The sequence below is a fragment of the Salvelinus alpinus genome, chromosome 9 (assembly GCF_045679555.1).
Source record: "Salvelinus alpinus chromosome 9, SLU_Salpinus.1, whole genome shotgun sequence".
Taxonomy (NCBI): Eukaryota; Metazoa; Chordata; class Actinopteri; order Salmoniformes; family Salmonidae; genus Salvelinus; species Salvelinus alpinus.
Genome location: NC_092094.1, coordinates 38,390,191 through 38,413,078, shown reverse-complemented (window position 1 = coordinate 38,413,078; position 22,888 = coordinate 38,390,191). Strand labels below are relative to the sequence as shown.

General features: G+C 41.1%; 1 protein-coding gene across 1 annotated transcript in view; it reads left to right on the top strand.

The window, feature by feature from the left end:
• The first annotated feature begins 8,244 nt into the window (after positions 1-8,244).
• The window catches only part of LOC139584791 (NEDD4-binding protein 1-like), a 34,113-nt gene continuing 19,469 nt past the window's right edge, over positions 8,245-22,888 (top strand). The window contains exons 1-2 of the mRNA XM_071417008.1: positions 8,245-8,743; positions 10,112-11,646. Coding sequence (XP_071273109.1) covers positions 8,435-8,743; positions 10,112-11,646 — 1,844 coding nt within the window. The 5' untranslated portion in view covers positions 8,245-8,434. The remainder of the gene's footprint in view (positions 8,744-10,111; positions 11,647-22,888) is intronic.

The window sequence follows — 22,888 nt, the reverse complement described above, 5'->3', positions numbered from 1 at the left end:
TGACAAAACTGAAATGCTGAATTGTTTCAATGAGCACTTTGTATCATCTGGTAGGCTGTTTGATTCAGTGTCCTCTGTCTCTGTACAACCCTGTGTGGATGAACCAGTGTCCTCTGTCTCTGTACAACCCTGTGTGGATGAACCAGTGAGAGCTGGTCAAACTTTTAGCTTTCTGCCATTCTCAGTGCAGGTGGTACATAAAGCCCTGAAATCCTTAGATCAAAGAAAGCCTGCAGGTCCTGATCTTTTGGATCCCTGCTTTTTAAATCTGGCAGCTGATTTCATAGCTGAACCACGTACATATCTGTTCAATCTAACCCTGGAATGTAATGAAATTCCAAAGATCTGGAAATCAGCTTTTGTCCTACCACTTTTAAAAGGGGGAGATCCAACTCTTTTAAATAATTATAGGCCAATCTCAAAGCTGTCACCCCTGGTGAAAATACTTGAAACCCTTGTAAGTGAACAGCTAAAAGAGTTTTTATTTACTAACTCTATTTTATCAATGTACCAATCGGGCTTCAGGAAGAAGCATAGCACAATTACAGCAGCCATGAAGGTTTTAAATGATATCACTGAAGCCCTTGACAAAAAACAGCACTGTGTCTCACTTTTTATTGATCTCTCTAAGGCTTTTGATACAGTTGATCATGCTATACTAAGGCAGAGATTGTCGAGTGTAGGTCTTTCAGAGCATGCAGTTGCATGGTTTGCTAACTATCTGTCTGATAGAACTCAGTGCACTCAATTTGATGGGCTCATGTCTGTCAAATTGTCTGTCCTGAATGGTGTGCCCCAAGGCTCTGTACTTGGTCCTCTCTTATTCACTATTTATATAAATGATTTAGACAAAAATGTCCAAAATGCACAACTTCATTTTTATGCTGATGATACTGTTATTTACTGTTATGCCTCATCTCTTACAAAAGCTTTCCAGAACTTGCAAACTGCTTTTTATACTGTTCAACATACCTTGTGTCAATTGAAGCTTATCCTCAATACTGACAAAACTAAACTAATGGTGTTTTCTAATGCAAGAAATAGACCTCTGAACCTATCACCTATTACTACCTGTCAGGGCAAGGAGATTGAGGTTGTAACCTCATATAAATATCTTGGAATTCTAATTGATGACGGCCTCTCTTTTAAATTGCATATTCAACAACTTACAAAAAAATTGAAGCTGAAATTGGGATTTTATTTTAGGAATAAGGCCTGTTTTTCTTTTGAAGCCAGAAGGAGGCTAGTATCAGCTACATTTATGCCTTTACTAGACTATGGGGATATTTTATATATGAATGCTTCCGCTCAGTGTTTGAGATCAATTGACACTCTTTACCATGGCACTTTGAGATTTATTTTAAACTGCAAAACCCTTACGCACCACTGCACTTTATATACCAGGGTTGGCTGGCCTTCTCTAGTCACTCGTAGGCTCAGTCACTGGTATACTTTTATTTACAAAGCCATTTTGGGTTTACTACCTTTTTATTTGGGCATTTTTATTGTTCAGAAATGTGGTGGGTACTCTCTTCGTTCGCTAGACTTTATCCTGCTAACTGTTCCAAATATCCGAACTGAATTTGGTAAAAGGTCTTTTATGTACTCTGCGCCATCGTCTTGGAACACCTTACAAAATAATTTTAAACTGGAAGAACTTGTCCCGGTTGGTGTTTTTAAATCACTGATGAAGGAATTTGAGGCTGATTCCCTGACCTGTCAATGTTTTTAATTTGCTGTTTTTGATATTGTTATACTCTTGTGAATTCAATGGTTTTTACTAGATTACTTGTAGTTTTTCATGTTGTCTGTCTGTAATTTTTGTAATGACTTGGTGCTGCCTATCTTGGCCAGGACGCTCTTGAAAAAGAGATTTTAAATCTCAATGAGCCCTTCCTGGTTAAATAAAGGTTAAATAAAATAAATAAATAAATAAATTAATAGTCGGCTACTACCCTAGTACTCAACCCTACACCTTAGAGACTGCTGCCCTATGTAACACTAGTCACTTTAATAATGTTTACATTCTGTTTCACTGCAAATCTATACTCTATAGCCACTCCTATCTGTCGTATCTTTAATCTGAGCCTAGAGGAAAGTCTTTGTCCTCAGGCCTGGAGGGAAGCCAATGTAATTCTGCTACCCAAGAGTGGTAAACGTTACTGGTTTTAACAGCAAACCTATCAGCTTGCTGCCCACTCTTAGCAAACTGTTGGAAAAAAATGTGTTGTTCGACCAAATACAATGCTATTTCTCTTTAAACAAATTAAAATTAACGTATTCAGACCCCTTGACTTTTTCCACATTTTGTTACGTTACAGCCTTATTTGTAATGGATGAAATCGTTTTTCCCCCTCATCAATCTACACACAATACCCCATAATGAAAAAGCAAAAAGTTGGTAAATGTATAAAAAGAAAACTGAAATATCACATTTACATAAATATTCAGACCATTTACTCAGTACTTTTTTGAAGCACCTTTGGCAGCGATTACAGCCTTGAGTATTGGGTATGACGCTACAAGCTTGGTACACCTGTATTTAGGGAGTTTCTCCCATTCTTCTCTGCAGATCCTTTCAACCTCTGTCAGGTAGGATGGGGAGCGTCATTGCACAACTATTTTCAAGTCTCTCCAGAGATGTTCGATCGGGAAATTATGTAAAAATGTATCACTAGCCACTTTAAACAATGCCACTTAATATAATGTTTACATACCCTACATTACTCATCTCATATGTATATGTATATACTGTACTCTATATCATCTACTGCATCTTGCCATCTTTATGTAATACATGTATCACTAGCCACTTTAAACTATGCCACTTTATGTTTATATACCCTACATTACTCATCTCATATGTATAGACTGTACTCTATACCATCTACTGCATCTTGCCTATGCCGTTCTGTACCATCACTCATTCATATATCTTTATGTACATATTCTTTATCCCTTTACACTTGTGTGTATAAGGTAGTAGTTGTGGAATTGTTAGGTTAGATTACTTGTTGGTTATTACTGCATTGTCGGAACTAGAAGCACAAGCATTTCGCTACACTCGCATTAACATCTGCTAACCATGTGTATGTGACAAATAACATTTGATTTGGGTGCAAGTCTGGGCTCTGGCTGGGCCACTCAAGGACATTCAGAGACTTGTCCCGAAGCCACTCCTGCGTTGCCTTGGCTGTGTGTTTAGGGTCGTTGTCCTGTTGGAAGGTGAACCTTCGCCCCAGTCTGAGGTCCTAAGCGCTCTGGAGCAGGTTTTCGTCAAGGATCTCTCTGTACTTTGCGCCGTTCATTTTTCCCTCGATCCTGTCTAGTCTCCCAGTCCCTGCCGCTGAAAAACATTCCCACAGCATGATACTGCTACCACCATGCTTCACAGTAGGGATGGTACCAGGTTTCCTCCAGACGTGATGCTTGGCATTCAGGCCAAAGAGTTCAATCTTGGTTTCATCAGACCAAAGAATCTTGTTTCTCATGGTGTGTGATATATCAAAAAACGATTGAATCCATTTTAGAATAAGGCTGTAACTTAACACAAACTTAGCACTGTATACACTATATTTACAAAAGTATGTGGATACCCATTCAAATTAGTGGATTCTGCTATTTCAGCCACACCCGATGCTGACAGATGTATAAAATTGAGCACACAGCCATGTGATCTCCATAGACAAACATTGGCAGTAGAATGGCCTTACTGAAAAGCTCAGTAACTTTCAACGTGGCACCGTCATAGGATGCCACCTTTCCAACAAGTATATTTGTCAAATGCCCCAATGCATAGTGCACACTGTAAAGTTTGGTGGAGGAGGAATAATGGTCTGGGGCTGTTTTTCATGGTTCAGGCTCCATAGTTCTAGTGAAGGGAAATCTTAACTCTACAGCAAACAATGGCATTCTAGATGATTCTGTGCTTCCAACATTGTGATATCAGTTAGGGGAAGGCCCTTTCCTTTTTTTTCTATCTTTTTTTATTAACCACAAATCAATACAGGGAGTGCATGTGGGAACACAAGTATATATGAATAATATACAATGGACAATTGGGCTAGGGGGTACAATATCACATTACACAAGGACCTTAAGGGACATACATACACTTATAATTCTAACAGCTTTTTTGTTAGTAGAGTATTTAATTGTCTTAAAATATAGTTCAATTTCTTTTTGTAAGGTAAGAAAATGCATTTTTTGGTTTGTAAATTTACATTTGTGAATCTCAAATTTGGCCAAAAGAATAATGAAATGTTTCAGCTTATTTCTATCATATGTAAAGAATCCAAGCAGTACATCTCTCCACAATAGTGTAAGATCTTCATAAATGTGTTCAATTATAAATCTACTAATGCCTTGCCACAGTTTTCTTACATGAATACAATTCCAAAAAAGGTACAAGACTGTTTCTTGGTGGTCATTACAAAAGGAGCAATTTGAGTTGATGTTTTCCTTAAACTTCTTCATATAGTGGTTGGCAGGATAATATTTATGAATAATTTTAAAGTAAACGTCCTTAATTTTGTTAACAAGTAGGTATGTGTGTGGCAGCATCCAAACTTTTCCCCAACAGGTATTATCAATACATCCATTCCAATAAGGTATAGATACAACATCCTGCTGAAACAAGGTTCGTATCGCTCTATTGTTGAATGGACCAAAAGAGAAACAAATCTTTCCTACTGATGAGTCACCAAGGTCAACGGAAGGTAGGCTCCAGGGTCAACGGAAGGTAGGGTCAGGTCTTGACACATTCCTGAATAATAAAGCAACACCTGAGGGAATGGCATCTAAAACAATTGCAAAATCTTTAGGTGTTACAGGGACCTTGTAAAGTGATAAGAATTCCTTATAACTGAGTAAAAGACCCTCTGCATTTACCAGTTGGCTCACCAATAGGATATTATTTCAGATATACCAATATTCTAAAAACAAATAAGTATTTTTATACAATATATCCCGATAATTCCATATATAATATCTGTGTGGAGAAAAATGATGTTTATAAATTAAGGACCATGACAAGAAAACTTGCCGATGAAAAGCAGAAAGTTTCACTCAAACTTTGTCAATATTATAATTGCAAACCAACATGAAGTTAAGGCAACCAAAAGTAGAGAAGACATGATGAGGAATAAAATTACACATAGAAGTGGGTCTTCTTAGAAATTGATTTATCCAATTGATCTTAAAAGTATTATTTAAGGTAGTAAAGTCCAGAAAATTCAGCCCACCATTCTCATAAGTGTTCATTACAACAGTTTTGTTGAAAAGCATCTGGTCTATCTCCTTGCTTATTTTACAGTCAAGATATAAAGATAGAGCGCCATATCTTAGTCTAGAGATACCTTCGGCCTTGGTTATTAGGACTCTACCTTTTAAAGATAAGTCCCTCTGTAGCCATTGATTTAACTTCTTCTGGGTTTTTTTTAATAAGAGGGTTAAAATTTAGTAAGCATCTAGACTTCTGATCCTTTGTAATGGTTATGCCTAAATATGCAAGTTCTTCTTTTACTGGAATACCATAATAGGAAGGTGTCACACAATCTTTGACAGCCATGAGTTCACATTTATTAATGTTAAGATATAGACCAGACGCTTTGGAAAAGGATTGTATCACATTGATCGATATGGGAATTTGGTTAGCATCTTTCAGAAAAAGTGTAGTATCTTCAGCCAGCTGGCTTATAATACTTTCTTTACCAGCTATGGAAATACCTTGTACAGGACTATTATTTAAATAATTTGTAAGAAGTTGGGTGATTAATAAAAACAGGTACGGAGAGATAGGACAACCTTGCCTAATTCCTCTCTTTAGCTCAAATCTAGGTGAGGTGCCATATTTCAATTTGATAAAGCTGTTACCATTTGTATAGAGAGTCTTAATAGCCTTACAGAAAAAATCCCCAAAGCCACGTCTCTCAAGGGAGTGGAAGAGGAACTGATGCTCTACTGTGTCAAATGCTTTATAAAAATCTAAAAATAATATGAAGCTATCCTCGGTTATTAGGTCTGAGTAGTCAAGTATGTCTAATACTAGTCTGACATTGTTAGAAATATGTCTGTTCCTCATAAAGCCAGACTGTGTTTCATCAATGATTGCATCCAGGACTTCTTTAATTATTTTTGCAAGTAGTAAGGCTAATATCTTATAGTCATTCTTAAGAAGACAAATTGGATGCCAGTTATTGATGAGCAGCACTTTTGTTTTAGGCTTAGGTATCAGTGTTATTTACCCCTGACTCATTGTAGGAGGGAGAACATTGTTGTTATTATCTCTAAAAAAGACTTCAAATAGGAAGGGAGCTACTCGTTCAGAAAATAATTTGTCAAATTCTATTGTAATTCCATCAACACCTGGTGATTTATTGTTCTTTAGATGTTTGATAGACTCTATAATCTCTTCAACTTTGATGGGTTCATCACACTGTTTAGATTCTATATCACTGATAGAGTGAACATTATTCAGTGAGTCAAAAAACATATCTGTGGATTACTGACAGTACGTAGGGCTATACAATTTTCTGTAAAAATTGCTACAGTATTTAGCGATTAATTTTTGGTAATCTGTAATAACACCATCAATGTTTAATTTATGGATAGTGTTATTTTTAGAGTGAAATTTATCAAGTCTAAAGAAATAGGATGAATTCTGTTCTCCCTCCTCAATCCATTTTTTCCTAGATCTAATAAAGGCTCCTTCTGCTTTTCATCTATATATATTATCCAGTTTATTTTGTAACTCAATTAGTTCCATCTTCTCCTCCCCAGAGAGGCCGGCTGGGAACCTCTGAGAAAGGGAAGTTATCTTAATGATCACCTTTTCCTCCTCAGCTCTTCTGGTCTTAGCAAGATTACTACCATATTTTCTAAGGTATTTGGACACCTCAATTTTAAAGAGCTCCCAGTTCTTGCAATAAGATTTTTCTTCACAAGCCCTTTCCCAAAAGTGTGAAAGCAGATCTTTAACCTCAAACTTAACTATATCATTATTTAATAATGAGCTATTTAGCTTACAGTAGGATGCTCTACCAAGGTTAGTATCAGGGCTAAATATTTTGATATCAATGTAAATGGCCCTATGGTCTGTGAGGGGAGTAGTACAAATATTTGTAGTAGCACACTCACTATCAATACATTTGGATATAAGCCAAAAATATATTCTGGATTGTCTGGAACCTGTTTTGTTACTCCAAGTGAATGATCTGTCGGCCGGAAACCTCTCTCTCCATATATCAGTAAGATCAAACTTTTCCATAAAAAGTATTAAACCCAAATTCTGATTGATTAATGCACTTGTGGCTGAATGGAAGCAAATCCCTGCAACAATGTTCCAACATCTAGTGAAAACTCTTCCCAGAAGAGTGGAGGCTGTTATAGCAGCAAAGTGGGGGACCTACTTCATATTAATGCCCATGATTTTGGAATGAGATGTTCGACAAGCAGATGTCCACATACCTTTGGTCATGTAGTGTATATCTATATTCCATATTCTGACATTGCTCATTCTAATATTTCTTAATTCCTTTCTTTTTATTTGGGGGATTTGCATGTATTGTTTTGTATTGTATTGCTCTGTTGAGTTAGGAACATAAGCATTTCGGCTCTGCCCATAATAACATCTGCAAAATTATTGTACGAACCAATGAAATGTGATTTGTCTTCAGCCGGTCTTCTGCAAAAGGGCTGTAACGTCGAGATATGGCGTGTTGGAACATTACTATAAAAAGATGTGTTTCAATTCAACATTTTTGAATTATTATTTGTCGCTGATATGACAGAAAAGCAGCTCCTTATACCGCAAGCGATGAATGTTTGTTCAGACCAAGCGTCCGGGGCTCTTAGCAAAACTCCCCAGTACAGAAGATGTCTTCATTCCAATTAATGTTATGTGTAATGGAACTGAGTCATGATCAAGGGCTAGCTCCTTCTGCTCCTCGGATACAAAAAAAACTAAAGTCCACTTCTTGTTATCCTCATTGACGCAACCTTATCCAGATAACGCCACCCTCACTCCAACTAAAAAAAGAGTCAGAGCAAGGCTTTACATATTCCACAACCACTTCTCTTATTTCCCCTGTTGTTCGCCACTGCAGTCCATTCCTTTTCACTCTTAACAGTCTACTCCACTCGATGCGCCATCAGTTTCAAACAAAACATCCGCCTCCGCCATCTTCATTTCCGTACGTTCCGTAGTACACATTGTCTTCTTTTGATGACATCATCACTGGGACTTTCCGGATGCGTTGGGATTGTCGTGTAAAAAGTTATTTTAAAATAGGATTACTCTAGGTAATATATCACCGCAGGGAAGAAGAATATAGATCACAGGAAACCATGAAGGAGGGTAAAGATCGACATGACACCGAATGGTTAAAATATTAAAACTCTCCGTTGTCAATAGGGACAGATATTCATAAACAGAATGTCAACAACGCGGCCCCTCCTTGGTATGAAGCGAGTCACCGAGGTAACCTGTTCGGAACCGCCCGTAAACAGGCTATCACCAGTAGCGAGCAAACAACAGCAAGAGGTCCTGACAGTGGACGAATTTGCGGTCCTTGAAAACAAGCAAGAAGAACTGAATTGCGCTAAACGCAAAGTAGAACAGGTTTTCCAGGTAGCTTTCACAATTATCGGCCTTTTGGACCACACTGGAGCCCACAGTAGTACAGCATCAAGGCAGATATGGCTTAAACTCAAGGGAAAGAGAGACGACGTGTCGAAGGCAAAGGTAAACATTGACTGTGATTAATGAAATGACTTTGAGGCCCATTCTTCAAGTGTTTTATTTATTTTTGTCAGTTATGCAGTTCAAGAGCAAAGACCTTTCATTGGTAGAGCAAAGGTCCATCCTTAAAAGTTATGTGTTGGTAATAAAGTAAGAGGTACCTGATTGGAATAGGTATGATATGACCAATGTAAAAATGCTGATATGAAAAGTTGTTTGAGTTTCATATAATATAAGGCTTTGTGTAATCTGCTTTCTAGCTAACTGTACAGATTATATTAGTAAAGATTATAAAACTAGTCCATCTAGGTGCCAGGTTTACAACATCATTACATAAGATCCCGACTGCATGATGGGTGTCAATGACACTTTTGCTTTCAAGTTCAGCACTGATTTCCCGTTCATTCTACTACTCTAAAAACAGCAGTCATAACATATTTTACACTTCCGTATCTTGAGTTTCCCTTTGCCAACATTGTGAAGTGGGCAGATGAAGTTCAATGTACAGGTCACCGGATTGGGTAATATTATATTACTATTGGTGCCAGTGTAACCGATGTGAAATGGCTAGCTAGTTAGCGGTGGTGCGTGCTAATAGCGTTTCAATCGGTGACGTCACTCGCTTTGAGACCTTGAAGTAGTGGTTCCCCTTGCTCTGCAAGGGCTGCGGCTTTTGTGGAGCGATGGGTAACGATGTTTCGAGGGTGACTGTTGTTGATGTGTGCAGAGGGTCCCTGGTTCGCGCCCGGGTCGGGGCGAGGGGATGGACTAAAGTTAAACTGTTACACCAGTAAACTTGGAATCCCCTTCCACCCCATTGAGAACACAGAAAACGGAAGCCCCAACATATTTATGCCTTGCCCCGTCATTTTTTCTCCCTGGTGTACGTAGTCATCAGGAAACCATGTGCACTCTATGGAGAGGAGACACACGTATGCATTGTGACAGCCAGGGCATCTCAAACTTGAGGCTGATTCATCAAATATTTCAGGAAACTGTTGAGATGTTGAGATTTCCTCATTGGGTTTCAGTTGATTTCTTACAACTTCCCATCTTCCACTTTTCAATCTTACCAATTTACAGTCAATGTGATGATGACAGAGTTGACTGAGAGTTGTTATTGAAGATGATGAGTGAAGTTTTCTTGGGCAGGCGGAGAGGGGGTATTCCTAAGCATCCTACTATCAGTTTCAAAAGCTTAGAACATGGACCTTCTCATGTGAAATTATTTAATGTAGTCTAGATCCCCATCCATGGTGCTTTATGAACTAGGTGTGTTGCCTACACCTGTGTAAGTTGATGTTGGACAACTCATTTTTTGTTGTTGGCATGTCTACTTCTCTAACTGGTGTTGACTCTATGTTGTTGCAGGAGTACCTGAAAGGTCTCTGTGACCCAGAGCTGCAGCAGGTGGAGCGCTACCCTGTGGACATCCACTGCATCTTTGCCGGTGCCCGGGGTTTGTTCCTGGATCGGCTGCTGCGGGACACCAGCGCTGAGGTTGTGGTGCTGGAGCCGGGACGATTGCGCCTGCTGGGCTGCGTTGAGTCTGTCGTCATGGCACAGAGCCGCGTGCAGCAGTTTGTTGCTCTCTTCCAAGAGAAGCGGAGCCTGCCCGGAGACAGGGAGCAGACCGTCAAACGCACCTTCAAGACGTTTGTGGAGGAGCGGGACGATAAGTACGCCATGGAGCTGCTCTTGCTACCCAGTGCCCTGAAGGAGGAGCTGCTAGGTCTTGCCCAGAGCCCCACTCAGCCTGGTGGGGTTATAGACGTGGACCAGGATCGCTCCCAAAGCAGCACCCCTGTCACTGACCTCTCCAACCGCATCGTGGACACCAGCTTTGAGGAGAAGGCGGCTGGGGCTCCAGCCGGGGCCGAAGCGGGGTTGCTGAATGGCATCCGACCCTCCCACAAGCGGCGTTCGTCAGAGAGCGAACTGAGGGACACCAAGAGGCAGTTCTCCCTAGAGAGGAGGGGTGAGTCGATTGAGAAAGAGTGCCACACTGTAACCAGTGACAGCCGAGCTAAGACTCCCTCCAAGGCCAACATGGGGATTATGGTGCTGGACTCCACTGATAGTGCAGAGGACCGGGAAGCTGTGACCCCAGAGACCAACCTGCGGTGCCTGGTGAACTTCTTCAGGACCATGGGCTACCAGCAGGAGGTGGTGGAGAGGGTGGTGAGGGAGACGGGCCAGACAGAGGACACCTTCCTGCTGCTGGAGCGCATTGTGGAGGAGAGCCAGAGAACAGAGGGGCAGCGAGGTGGGGCGTCCTCAACCCACAACCCTGAGTCTTCATCTTCCTCCTCCGCTACTTTCTCCAGGGATAAGGACAGAGGGCCAGATAGAATGCCAAACAGAGCCCTGGATGTAAAGTCCAAGGAGAACATTAAGCCACTCAGCAGCAATGCTGTGGGCCAGAGGGGACAGTGTAGCAGCATGGTGCAGACAGTGACACTAAAGAGGAGCAGCACTGGTCAGGGGGCTGCTTACAATATCATCACCATTGAGGATGACGAGGACAGTTCCGACACTATGACTGGCGTTAAGGCCAGGACGGCAGAGCAACTGGATCCTCCATCGGGGTCCAGGATGGACTACCTTTCCCGGGGAGGGGCTCAGACCATGGGGCCGATGGGGCCGGTACATGTGGAGAGTGTGACGGCACTGCGGAGCACACCACAGTGCCCGGCCCAGCCAGCAGGCACAAGGCCAGGCTGCTCCTACCAGACCCTGTCAGCCAGGGTCCCTCCACCCCGCACAGAGCCCCCTCCACCACCCCTGACTGCCACGATCCGCTTCCATGAGTCCCTAAGAACCCCCTACACCCTGACCCTACAGAATGAGCCTGGACACCCTGACCTCCGCCACATCATCATCGACGGCAGCAACGTGGCCATGGCGTGAGTAATCCCCCCTCGTACTGTACCCACACACATTTTGTCATCATCAAATAAGACTTTGTCTGGACCACCTGTGTGTAGGCCTACGTGAGCTTTGGTGTGTGAGTGAAAGCAAGAGTGTAACCCTCAGTCAGGACTTTCTCATGGGTAACATTATAAATGCTCATAGCTGAGAGCTCTTCCAGTAACCCACTGTAAATGTATGTGTGTATATATATGAGTAGATAGGCCTAGCACATGGCTGCAGTGGGGGGCGTCTTAGTGGCTTTCCAGATGGGAAAACCTTTCTCTGACTATGAAATAAGTAATAGTAATGGGCAATTCCACGGTAGCGGAATTGCGCTGAGACTCAAATATTTCATTTAAAATATATGCCAAACAAAAACCATTGGTTTCAAAGTTTAACCAACCATACAACTCTCTGCACAATGACTACTTTGAACAATTTACACTGAACATTTTACAAAAACACATTTATTTAATGAGCTCTGCCTCTAAATAAGACCAAATTTGGTTGGTCCAGACCAGACCAAATCAAGACATCTAAGTTTCACAACTTTGGACATCAAAGTACAGCTCAGTAGAGTACCGTACAGAACAGTACAGTGGAGTATAGTACAATAATGTAGATTACAGTACATTACAGTAATTATAGTGTACGCAACTCTAGTGTGCTTTACTGTGTACTGAACTATACTCTACTTTTCTTTACTGACTGATCTCTACTGTACTGTACTGAACAATACGCTGATATTATTTTACTGTGCTGTAATGTACTTAAGCAATAATACATGAGGCCATGTGCTATGACATTTTTATCATGGCTGTGACGTGGCCATATCCTAACTAGAGGTCGACCGATTATGATTTTACAACGCCGATACCGATTATTGGAGGACCAAAAAAAGCCGATACCGATTAATCGGACGATAAAAAATAAAAAATAAAGTAAAAAGTAAAAAATTAATAATGTATTTGTAATAATGACAATTACAACAATACTGAATGAACACTTATTTTAACTTAATATAATAAATCAATAAAATCAATTTAGCCTCAAATAAATAATGAAACATGTTCAATTTGGTTTAAATAATGCAAAAACAAAGTGTTGGAGAAGAAAGTAAAAGTGCAATATGTACCATGTAAAAAAGCTAACGTTTAAGTTCCTTGCTCAGAACATATGAAAGCTGGTGGTTCCTTTTAACATGAGTCTTCAATATTCCCAGGTAAGAAGTTTTAGGTTGTAGTTATTATAGGAATTATAGGACTATTTCTCTCTATACGATTTGTATTTCATATACCTTTGACTATTGGATGTTCTTATAGGCACTTTAGTATTGCCAGTGTAACAGTATAGCTTCCGTCCCTCTCCTCGCTCCTACCTGGGCTCGAACCAGGAACACATCGACAACAGCCAACCTCGAAGCAGCGTTACCCATCGCTCCACAAAAGCCTCGGCAAGAGGAACAACTACTCCAAGTCTCAGAGCGAGTGACGTTTGAAACGCTATTAGCGCGCACCCCGCTAACTAGCTAGCCATTTCACATCGGTTACACCAGCCTAATCTCGGGAGTTGATAGGCTTGAAGTCATAAACGGCGCAATAGCTGCTGGCAAACGCACGAAAGTGCTGTTTGAATAAATGCTTACGAGCCTGCTGCTGCCTACCATCGCTCAGTCAGACTACTCTATCAAATCATAGACATAATTATAACATAATAACACACAGAAATATGAGCCTTTGGTCATTAAAATGGTCTAATCCGGAAACTATCATTTCGAAAACAAAACGTTTATTCTTTCAGTGAAATACGGAACCGTTCCGTATTTTATCTAACGGATGGCATCCCTAAGTCTAAATATTGCTGTTACATTGTACAACCTTCAATGTTATGTCATAATTATGTACAATTCTGGCAAATTAATTACAGCCTTTGTTAGGAATAAATGCACTTCACACAGTTCGCAATGAGCCAGGCAGCCCAAACTGCTGCATATACCCTGACTGCTTGCACGGAACGCAAGAGAAGTGACACAATTTCCCTAATTATAAGAAATTCATGTTAGCAGGCAATATTAACTAAATATGCAGGTTTAAAAATATATATACTTGTGTATTGATTTTAAAGAAAGGCATTGATGTTTATGGTTAGGTACATTGGTGCAACGACAGTGCTTTTTTCGCAAATGCGCTTGTTAAATCATCACCGTTTGTCGAAGTAGGCGCATCGATTGTATGCAACGCAGGACACGCTAGATAAACTAGTAATATCATCAACCATGTGAGGGTAACTAGTGATTATGTTAAGATTTATTGTTTTTTATAAGATAAGTTTCATGCTAGCTAGCAATTTACCTTGGTTTCTTGCTGCCCTCGCGTAACAGGTAGTCAGCCTGCCATGCAGGCTCCTCGTGGAGTGCAATGTAAGGCAGGTGGTTAGAGCGTTGGACTAGTAACCGGAAGATTGCAAAAACGAATCCCTGAGCTGACAAGGTAAAAATCTGTCGTTCTGCCCCTGAACAAGGCAGTTAACCCACCGTTCCTAGGCCGTCATTGAAAATAAAAATGTGTAGGAAGTCAAATTGCACTTCCTACGGCTTCCACTAGATGTCAACAGTCTTTAGAACCTTGTTTGATGCTTCTACTGTGAAGTGGGGGTGAATGAGAGGGGATTGAGTAAGGTCTCTCCCAGAGTGCCATGAGCTGGCCATGAGCTGACCATGCGTGTTCACGTGAGAGTTAGCTTGAATTCCATTGCATTTCTGAAGACAAAGGAATTCTCCGGTTGGAACATTATTGAAGATTTATGATAAAAACATCCTAAAGATTGATTCTATACTTCGTTTGACATGTTTCTACGAACTGTAATATGACTTTTTTGACTTTTCGTCTGAACTAAGCGATCGCGCATTGAGCATTTGGATTACTGGGCTAATGGATTACTGGGCTAAACAAAAAGGAGGTATTTGGACATAAATGATGGACGTTATTGAACAAATCAAACATTTATTGTGGAACTGGGATTCCTGGGAGTACATTCTGATGAAGATCATCAAAGGTAAGTGAATATTTATAATGCTATTTCTGACTTCTGTTGATTCCGCAACATGGCGGGTATATGTTTGGCTTGTTTTGGTCTCTGAGCGCCGTACTCAGATTATTGCATGGTTTGCTTTTTCCGTAAAGCTTTTTTTAAATCTGACAAAGCGGTTGCATTAAGGAGAAGTATATCTATAATTCTCTGCATAATACTTGTATCTTTTATCAAAGTTTATTATGAGTATTTCTGTAAATTGATGTGGCTCTGTGCAAATTCACGGGATGTTTTGGAGGCAAAGCCAAATGTAAACTGAGGTTTTTGGATATAAATATGAACTTGATCGAACAAAACATACATGTATTGTGTAACATGTTGTCCCGGGAGTGTCATTTGATGAAGAATATCAAAGGTTAGTGATTAATTTTATCTCTATTTCTGCTTTTTGTGACACCTCTCTTTGGTTGGAAAATGGCTGTATGCTTTCTGTGACTAGTTGCTGACCTAACATAATGATATGTTCTGCTTTCGCCGAAAAGCCTTTTTGAAATCGGACACTGTGGTTGGATTAACGAGAAGTTTATCTTTAAAATGGTGTCTAATACTTGTATGTTTGAGAAATTTGAATTATGAGATTTCTGTTGATTGAATTTGGCACCCTGCAATTTCATTGGCTGTTGGCGAGGGGTTCCCCGTTCCCAGACAGGTTAATCGGCCATTCCGATTAATCGGTCGACCTCTAATCCTAACACTGGTTGTCAAGTGCAATTTTAGGCGTTCTCTAGTCATTAATTCTATTCGTATTGACTGCCATGTAAAGCAAAACTACCCAAGCGCTGGTTGCAGGTTCCTATGGCAAAAAAAAGTTGCTATGGAGGCCCCCCCCCCACCCCTTGCCTAGGAACATACAGAGAACTCAAATGTGTATTTAGGGCTGGATTGGGAAGGTGTGAAACGTATCAACGAGAGAAAGAAGCCAATCAATCTTATCGTACAAGTTCTCTTCATTTTATGAGCTATCACTCAGAGAAAATTATACCAGCAATAAACTGATTCATTAATTGAATGAAACTATATCAATGCATTTGAATCATGAAGGTCATATGATGGAAAGTCAAAACATTTCAAAAGATTCACGTTTGTTCTACAAGAGAGGAAATCTTAGCACTTCTCACACATCACATAGGCCTCAACAAAACATATAGAAAACCCAGCAGATACCCTCCCATCCGACCCCACCCCATGCCCATATGGGGAGATGTTCATAATAAAGCCCCACAGTGGACATGTCATAATACCCATAAAACCTTGCGGTCAAACAGGAAAATGATTCCAACTGGTTTTGCCACCATAACATTTTTCCCATAGGGGATTTTAGAAACACTTAAAATAAGGGCTGTTTTGTCTAGGCTTGCCCTGGCGTGATGTTTTGATAACTGTGTAAATCTTGGACACGGTGACTTTTAATATATTGGGCTCTATTTATTCTCAGATTCGAAAATGCTAATTAGAAATTAATGTAGACAATCAGTTAATTAGCATTTTATTTTGGGGGGTAAGTACAGGCAAATATATTGATAAGTCACCTTGTCCAAGGCCTCCTAAGTGGCGCAGTGGTCTAAGGCACGGCATCGCAGTGCTTGAGGTGTCACTACAATTGGCCCAGTGTTGTCCGGGTTAGCGGAGGGTTTGGCCGGGGGGCTTTACTTGGCTCATCGCGCTCTAATGACTCCTTGTGGCGGTCTGGGAACCTGCAGGCTGACATCGGTTGTCAGTTGTGTTAAGAAGTGGGTGTTAAGGTGAGTGTTAAGAAGCGCGTAAGGGGGGGCTCATGTTTCAGAGGACGCATGACTCGACCTTCGCCTCTCCCGAGCCCGTTGGGGAGTTGCAGTGATGAGATTGGATCACAATTGGATATCACGAAATAAGGGGAGAAAAGGGGCTACCCCCCCAAAAAAAAGTCTGCTTGTCCAAGAGAGATTTACAAGGTTATTAAAACGTCACGCCAGTAAGACAACCGTTATTTTAAAAATCCCCTGTGGAAAAACATCTCCCTGTTTGACCGCTAGGGTATTATAGTAAAAAACACTATAACATACTGTGTTACTCTATAGTGATAGCACCTGGGAGGAAATGTAATTGTCTGATTTCTCTGACCTGATGGGAGATCAAAGCAGTGGTGGTGCGGGTGTTCTGGGCTGGAGATCATGTGGCGGGCTTTGCACTGTATATTGCTTTTGTTCAGTAGGTGAGGGGGATCCAATCAGTTTAGATGCCGTGAAAAAAATTAAATAGTAGGCTATAGGCTACTCCAGTGATATGAAATAATCTATACACTTTTATGCAAACCTTCAGAAACTTGAAATAACTTTTGGTTTTCAAGGTAAAGTGAAATTATACAATGTATCACTTGTGCACTCTGAAGTGGAAATAACAATGTAGTCTAACAACATCATCAAATCAAATCAAGATTATTTTATATAGCCCTTCGTACATCAGCTAATATCTCGAAGTGCTGTACAGAAACCCAGCCTAAAACCCCAAACAGCAAGCAATGCAGGTGTAGAAGCACGGCGGCTAGGAAAAACTCCCTAGAAAGGCCAAAACCTAGGAAGAAACCTAGAGAGGAACCAGGCTATGAGGGGTGGCCAGTCCTCTTCTGGCTGTGCCGGGTGGAGATTATAACAGAACATGGCCAAGATGTTCAAATGTTCATAAATGACCAGCATGGTCAAATAATAATCAGGAGTAAATGTCAGTTGGCTTTTCATAGCCGATCATTAAGAGTATCTCTACCGCTCCTGCGGTCTCTAGAGAGTTGAAAACAGCAGGTCTGGGACAGGTAGCACGTCCGGTGGACAGGTCAGGGTTCCATAGCCGCAGGCAGAACAGTTGAAACTGGAACAGCAGCAAGGCCAGGTGGACTGGGGACAGCAAGGAGTCATCATGCCCTGTAGTCCTGACGCATGGTCCTAGGGCTCAGGTCCTCCGAGAGAGAGAAAGAAGGAGAGAATTAGAGTGAGCATACTTACATTCACACAGGACACCGGATAAGACAGGAGAAGTACTCCAGATATAACCAACTGACCCTAGCCCCCCGGCACATAAACTATTGCAGCATAAATACTGGAGGCTGAGACAGGAGGGGTCAGGAGACACTGTGGCCCCATCCGATGATACCCCCGGACAGGGCCAAACAGGAAGGATATAACCCTACCCACTTTGCCAAAGCACAGCCCCCACACCACTAGAGGGATATCTTCAACCACCAACTTACCATCCGGAGACAAGGCCGAGTATAGCCCACAAAGATCTCCACCACAGCACAAACCAAGGGGGGGCGCCAACCCAGACAGGAAGATCACGTCAGTAACTCAACCCACTCAAGTGACGCACCCCTCCTAGGGACGGAATGAAAGAGCACCAGTAAGCCAGTGACTCAGCCCCTGTAATAGGGTTAGAGGCAGAGAATCCCAGTGGAGAGAGGGGAACCGGCCAGGCAGAGACAGCAAGGGCGGTTCGTTGCTCCAGAGCCTTTCCGTTCACCTTCACACTCCTGGGCCAGACTACACTCAATCATATGACCTACTGAAGAGATAAGTCTTCAGTAAAGACTTAAAGGTTGAGACCGAGTCTGCGTCTCTCACATGGGTAGGCAGACTATTCCATAAAAATTGAGATCTATAGGAGAAAGCCCTGCCTCCAGCTGTTTGCTTAGAAATTCTAGGGACAATTAGGAGGCCTGCGTCTTGTGACCATAGCGTACGTGTAGGTATGTACGGCAGGACCAACTCGGAAAGATAGGTAGGAGCAAGCCCATGTAACGCTTTATAGGTTAACAGTAAAACTTTGAAATCAGCCCTTGCCTTAACAGGAAGCCAGTGTAGGGAAGCTAGCACTGGAGTAATATGATCAAATTTCTTGGTTCTAGTCAGGATTCTAGCAGCCGTATTTAGCACTAACTGAAGTTTATTTAGTGCTTTATCTGGGTAGCCGGAAAGTAGAGCATTGCAGTAGTCTAACCTACAAGTGACAAAAGCATGGATTAATTTTTCTGCATCATTTTTGGACAGAACATTTCTGATTTTTGCAATGTTACGTAGATGGAAAAAAGCTGTCCTTGAAACAGTCTTGATATGTTCGTCAAAAGAGAGATCGGGGTCAAGAGTAACGCCGAGGGCCTTCACAGTTTTATTTGAGACGACTTTACAACCATCAAGATTAATTGTCAGATTTAACAGAAGATCTCTTTGTTTCTTGGGACCTAGAACAAGCATCTCTGTTTTGTCCGAGTTTAAAAGTAGAAAGTTTTCAGCCATCCACTTCCTTATGTCTGAAACACAGGCTTCTAGCGAGGGCAATTTTGGGGCTTCACCATGTTTCATTGAAATGTACAGCTGTGTGTCATCCGCATAGCAGTGAAAGTTAACATTATGTTTTCGAATGACATCCCCAAGAGGTAAAATATATAGTGAAAACAATAGTGGTCCTAAAACGGAACCTTGAGGAACACCGAAATGTACATGTACAAATCACTCCCAAACAGCACAGATGTGAGGTTATTTTTCTCTCGCTATAGAAGCACTGGTCCTCTTAAATTGTAATTACAAGTTGCACATCTAAATATTTAGGGTCATATTGATGGTCTACTCTGCCATTCCTCCACTTCACACCAGGGCTGCCAAGAAGCCAGTTCCTTCTTTGTATGTTCCTAGCCCAGCGTTTCTCAAACTCAGTCCTTGGGACCCCAGGGGGTGCACGTTTTGGTTTTACACAGCTGATTCAAATTATCACAGCTTGACGATTAGTTGATTATTTGAATCAGCTGTATAGTTCTAGGGCAAAACCCAAAACGTGCACCGCTTGGGATCCCGAGGACCGAGTTTAGGAAACGCTGTCCTATCCCCTTGCTAGCTAGCCAACTACACAGCTAACACAATCACTTCAGATTGAAGCTGGAAAGACGGCAAACAAGCTGCATTTCGTTTAGGTTCTCCTGTTTTCTATCGACATTTCTTTGTATGTATCCATAGAAAATGATGCTGTTTCATGATTTCGACTGGCTGAGAAAAAAAGCTGCCTGTCTCGACTCCCGACATGTTTATTATTATGGGACACAGTGAAGATCGAATTTCAATATTGCAACGATGTTGCAAATGTCGAAGATAATGTCTAGATACGTTTTACAGTGTAGATCAAGTTTATAAGTTGCATGGCTGGGCAGATGAGACATTGGATCTGTAAAAGTAGTAGTGCATTGCTAGGTGACAACGTAAACAATGGCACTTTTTATGAATGTGGTCATGTGTATGTTTAGTATATCATGGGCAGGATAGACTCTAACAATGGGAATTCCACACCATAATTAAGCAATAAGGCCCGAGGGGGTGTGGTATATGGCCAATATACCACGGCTAAGGGCTGTTCTTATGCACGATGCAACACGAAGTGCCTGGAAACAGCACTTAGCCGTGGTGTATTGGCCATATATCACAAACCCCAGAGAAGTGCCTTAATGATTACCAACATAATTAGAGCAGTAAAAATTAATTATTTGTCATACCTGTGGTATAAGGTCTGATATACCACATCTGTCAGCCAATCAGCATTCAGGGCTCAAACCACCCAGTTTATAATGAACTATACTCTACTTTTCTTTACTGTACTGTAGTTGTGAAACCAACTGTGGTTTGTGACTACTTTGATATCCCATTGTAGCCAATTCAATTGCTTAAAATCTGTTAACGATTTGGTAACAGAATTCTGCGTTTTAATCACTTGCATAAACAAAATTATACCAGTAAAAACACTAACTAATTGATAGGCCTACCTTGTTACTTATGTGAACTTTTATTATTCTGTCTCGTCATGAGGGAGAGAAATTAGAAAATATCTTAAAGATATGTGGGGTTTTGGTAATGGAATTTCAAGTCACAGGGCAATGTTTCTTAAATTTACAGAAGGCAGACATTTTTCTCCAAAACTAAGTATGTGTTGATATTAGTTGGCAGGGGTCTTTACATCAACATTATTGTGTTTTGATATATTTCTAATACTTTTTAAGACTTTTTCTGGTAGACCCCTTTTCCATCTGTTTGACCAGAAATCAAAATCTTAGCTTATTCCTAATTTTTAGGATGCAAGATGGTTGATAAATTTATATATGATGTAATTTCTCAGAAATATAGACTCTTAGCTTTTATTTGACACCCAATTGGATATGCTCCTATGAACGTCACGTTGGTGCTCATGGGTCCTTTTACATGGAAATGACCTAATATAAACTATCTCTCTTCACTTTTGTCAGTTTTCCTGTTTCTTCCTTCTCGCCCTAAGCAATTTTATTCTGTCCACTGAAGTCATTACTGGAAGTATGAACAAGTATGGGGGTTTTATTTTAGAAAACTACAAGGGGGAAATTTAAAGTTTTTTGCATATTTGGCTATTTACATTTCCAGGTTGTCAAGGTGATTTTACTATCCACGTCAATGGTACTGGGGTTAGTTGCACATCCTGTTTGAACTCACTTTCTCTTTAAGAGGGAACTTCCCAGTGACTTTGTATTGCCTCACAAAAATTGAGACTTGTGTGTTTTGAGCTTTTGTGTGTATGTGTTTGTCATGCTTTCTGGAAGTTTGTTTGCAAAGCCTGTTATGGTTTCTACTTAAACCCCTCTCTGTCCATATTGTTCAGCACTCTCACTCTTTACTTGGACTCCAAGTAATATAAACTAACCCTATGTTAATCTTATTTTTAGATAAACATTGCATTCGGAAAGTATTCAGACCCCTTGACCTTTTCCACATTTTACTTTATAGCCTTTTCTAAAATGTATTAACTAGTTTTGTTCCCTTATCAATCTACACACAATACCCCAAAATGACAAAGCAAAAACAGATTTGTGCACAAAACTGAAATATCACATTTACATAAGTATTCAGACCCTTTACTCAGTACTTTATTGAAGCACCTTTGGCAGCGATTACAGCCTCAAGTCTTCTTTGGTAGGATGCTGCAAGCTTGGCACACCTGTATTTGTGGAGTTTCTCCCATTCTTCTCTGCAGATCCTCTCAAGCTCTGTCAGGTAGGATGAGGAGTGTCACTGCACAGCTATTTTCAGGTCTCTCCAGAGATATTCGATCGGGTTCAAGTCCGGGCTCTGGCTGGGCCACTCAAGGACATGCATTGTCTTGGTTGTGTGCTTAGAGTCGTTGTCATGTTGGAAGTTGAACCTTCGCCCCAGTCTGAAGTCCTAAGCGCTCTGGAGCAGGCTTTCATCAAGGATCTCTCTCTGTACTTTGCTCCATTCATCTTTCCCTCAATCCTGACTAGTCTCCCAGTCCCTGCCGCTGAAAAACATTCCACAGCATGATGTTGCCACCACCATGCTTCACAGTAGGGATGGTGCCAGGTTTCCTCCAGACGTGATTATTGGCATTCAGGCCAAAGAGTTCAATCTTGGTTTCATCAGACCAGAGAATCTTGTTTCTCATGGTCGAAGTACTTTAGGTGCCTTTTGGCAAACACCAAGCGGGCTGTCATGTGCTTTTTACTGAGGAGTGGCTTCCGTCTGGCCACTCTACCATAAAGTCCTGATTGGTGGAGTGCTGCAGAGATGATGGTTGTCCTTCTGGAAGGTTCTCCCATATCAACAGAGGAAATCTGGAGCTCTGTCAGAGTGACCATCGGGTTCTTGGTCACCTCTCTGACCAAGGCCCTTCTTCCCCGATTGCTCAGTTTGGCCGGGTGGCCAGCTCTAGGAAGAGTCTTGGTGGTTCCAAACTTCTTCCATTTAAGAATGATGGAGACCACTGTGTTCTTGGGGACCTTCAATGCTGCAGATATGTTTTGGTACCCTTCCCCAGATCTGTGCCTCGACACAATCCTGTCTCGGAGCTCTACGGACAATTCCTTTGACCTCATTGCTTGGTTTTTGCTCTGACACACACTGTCAACTGTGGGACCTTATATAGACAGGTGTGTGCCTTTCCAAATCATGTTCAATCAATTGAATTTACCACAGGTAGACTCCAATCACGTTGTAGAAACATCTCAAGGATGATCAATGGAAACAGGATGCACCTGAGCTCAATTTCAAGTCTCATAGCAAAGGGTCTGAATACTTATGTAAATTAGGTATTTCTGTTTGTAGCTTTTATACATTTCTAAAAACCTGTTTTCGCTTTGTCATTATGGGGTAT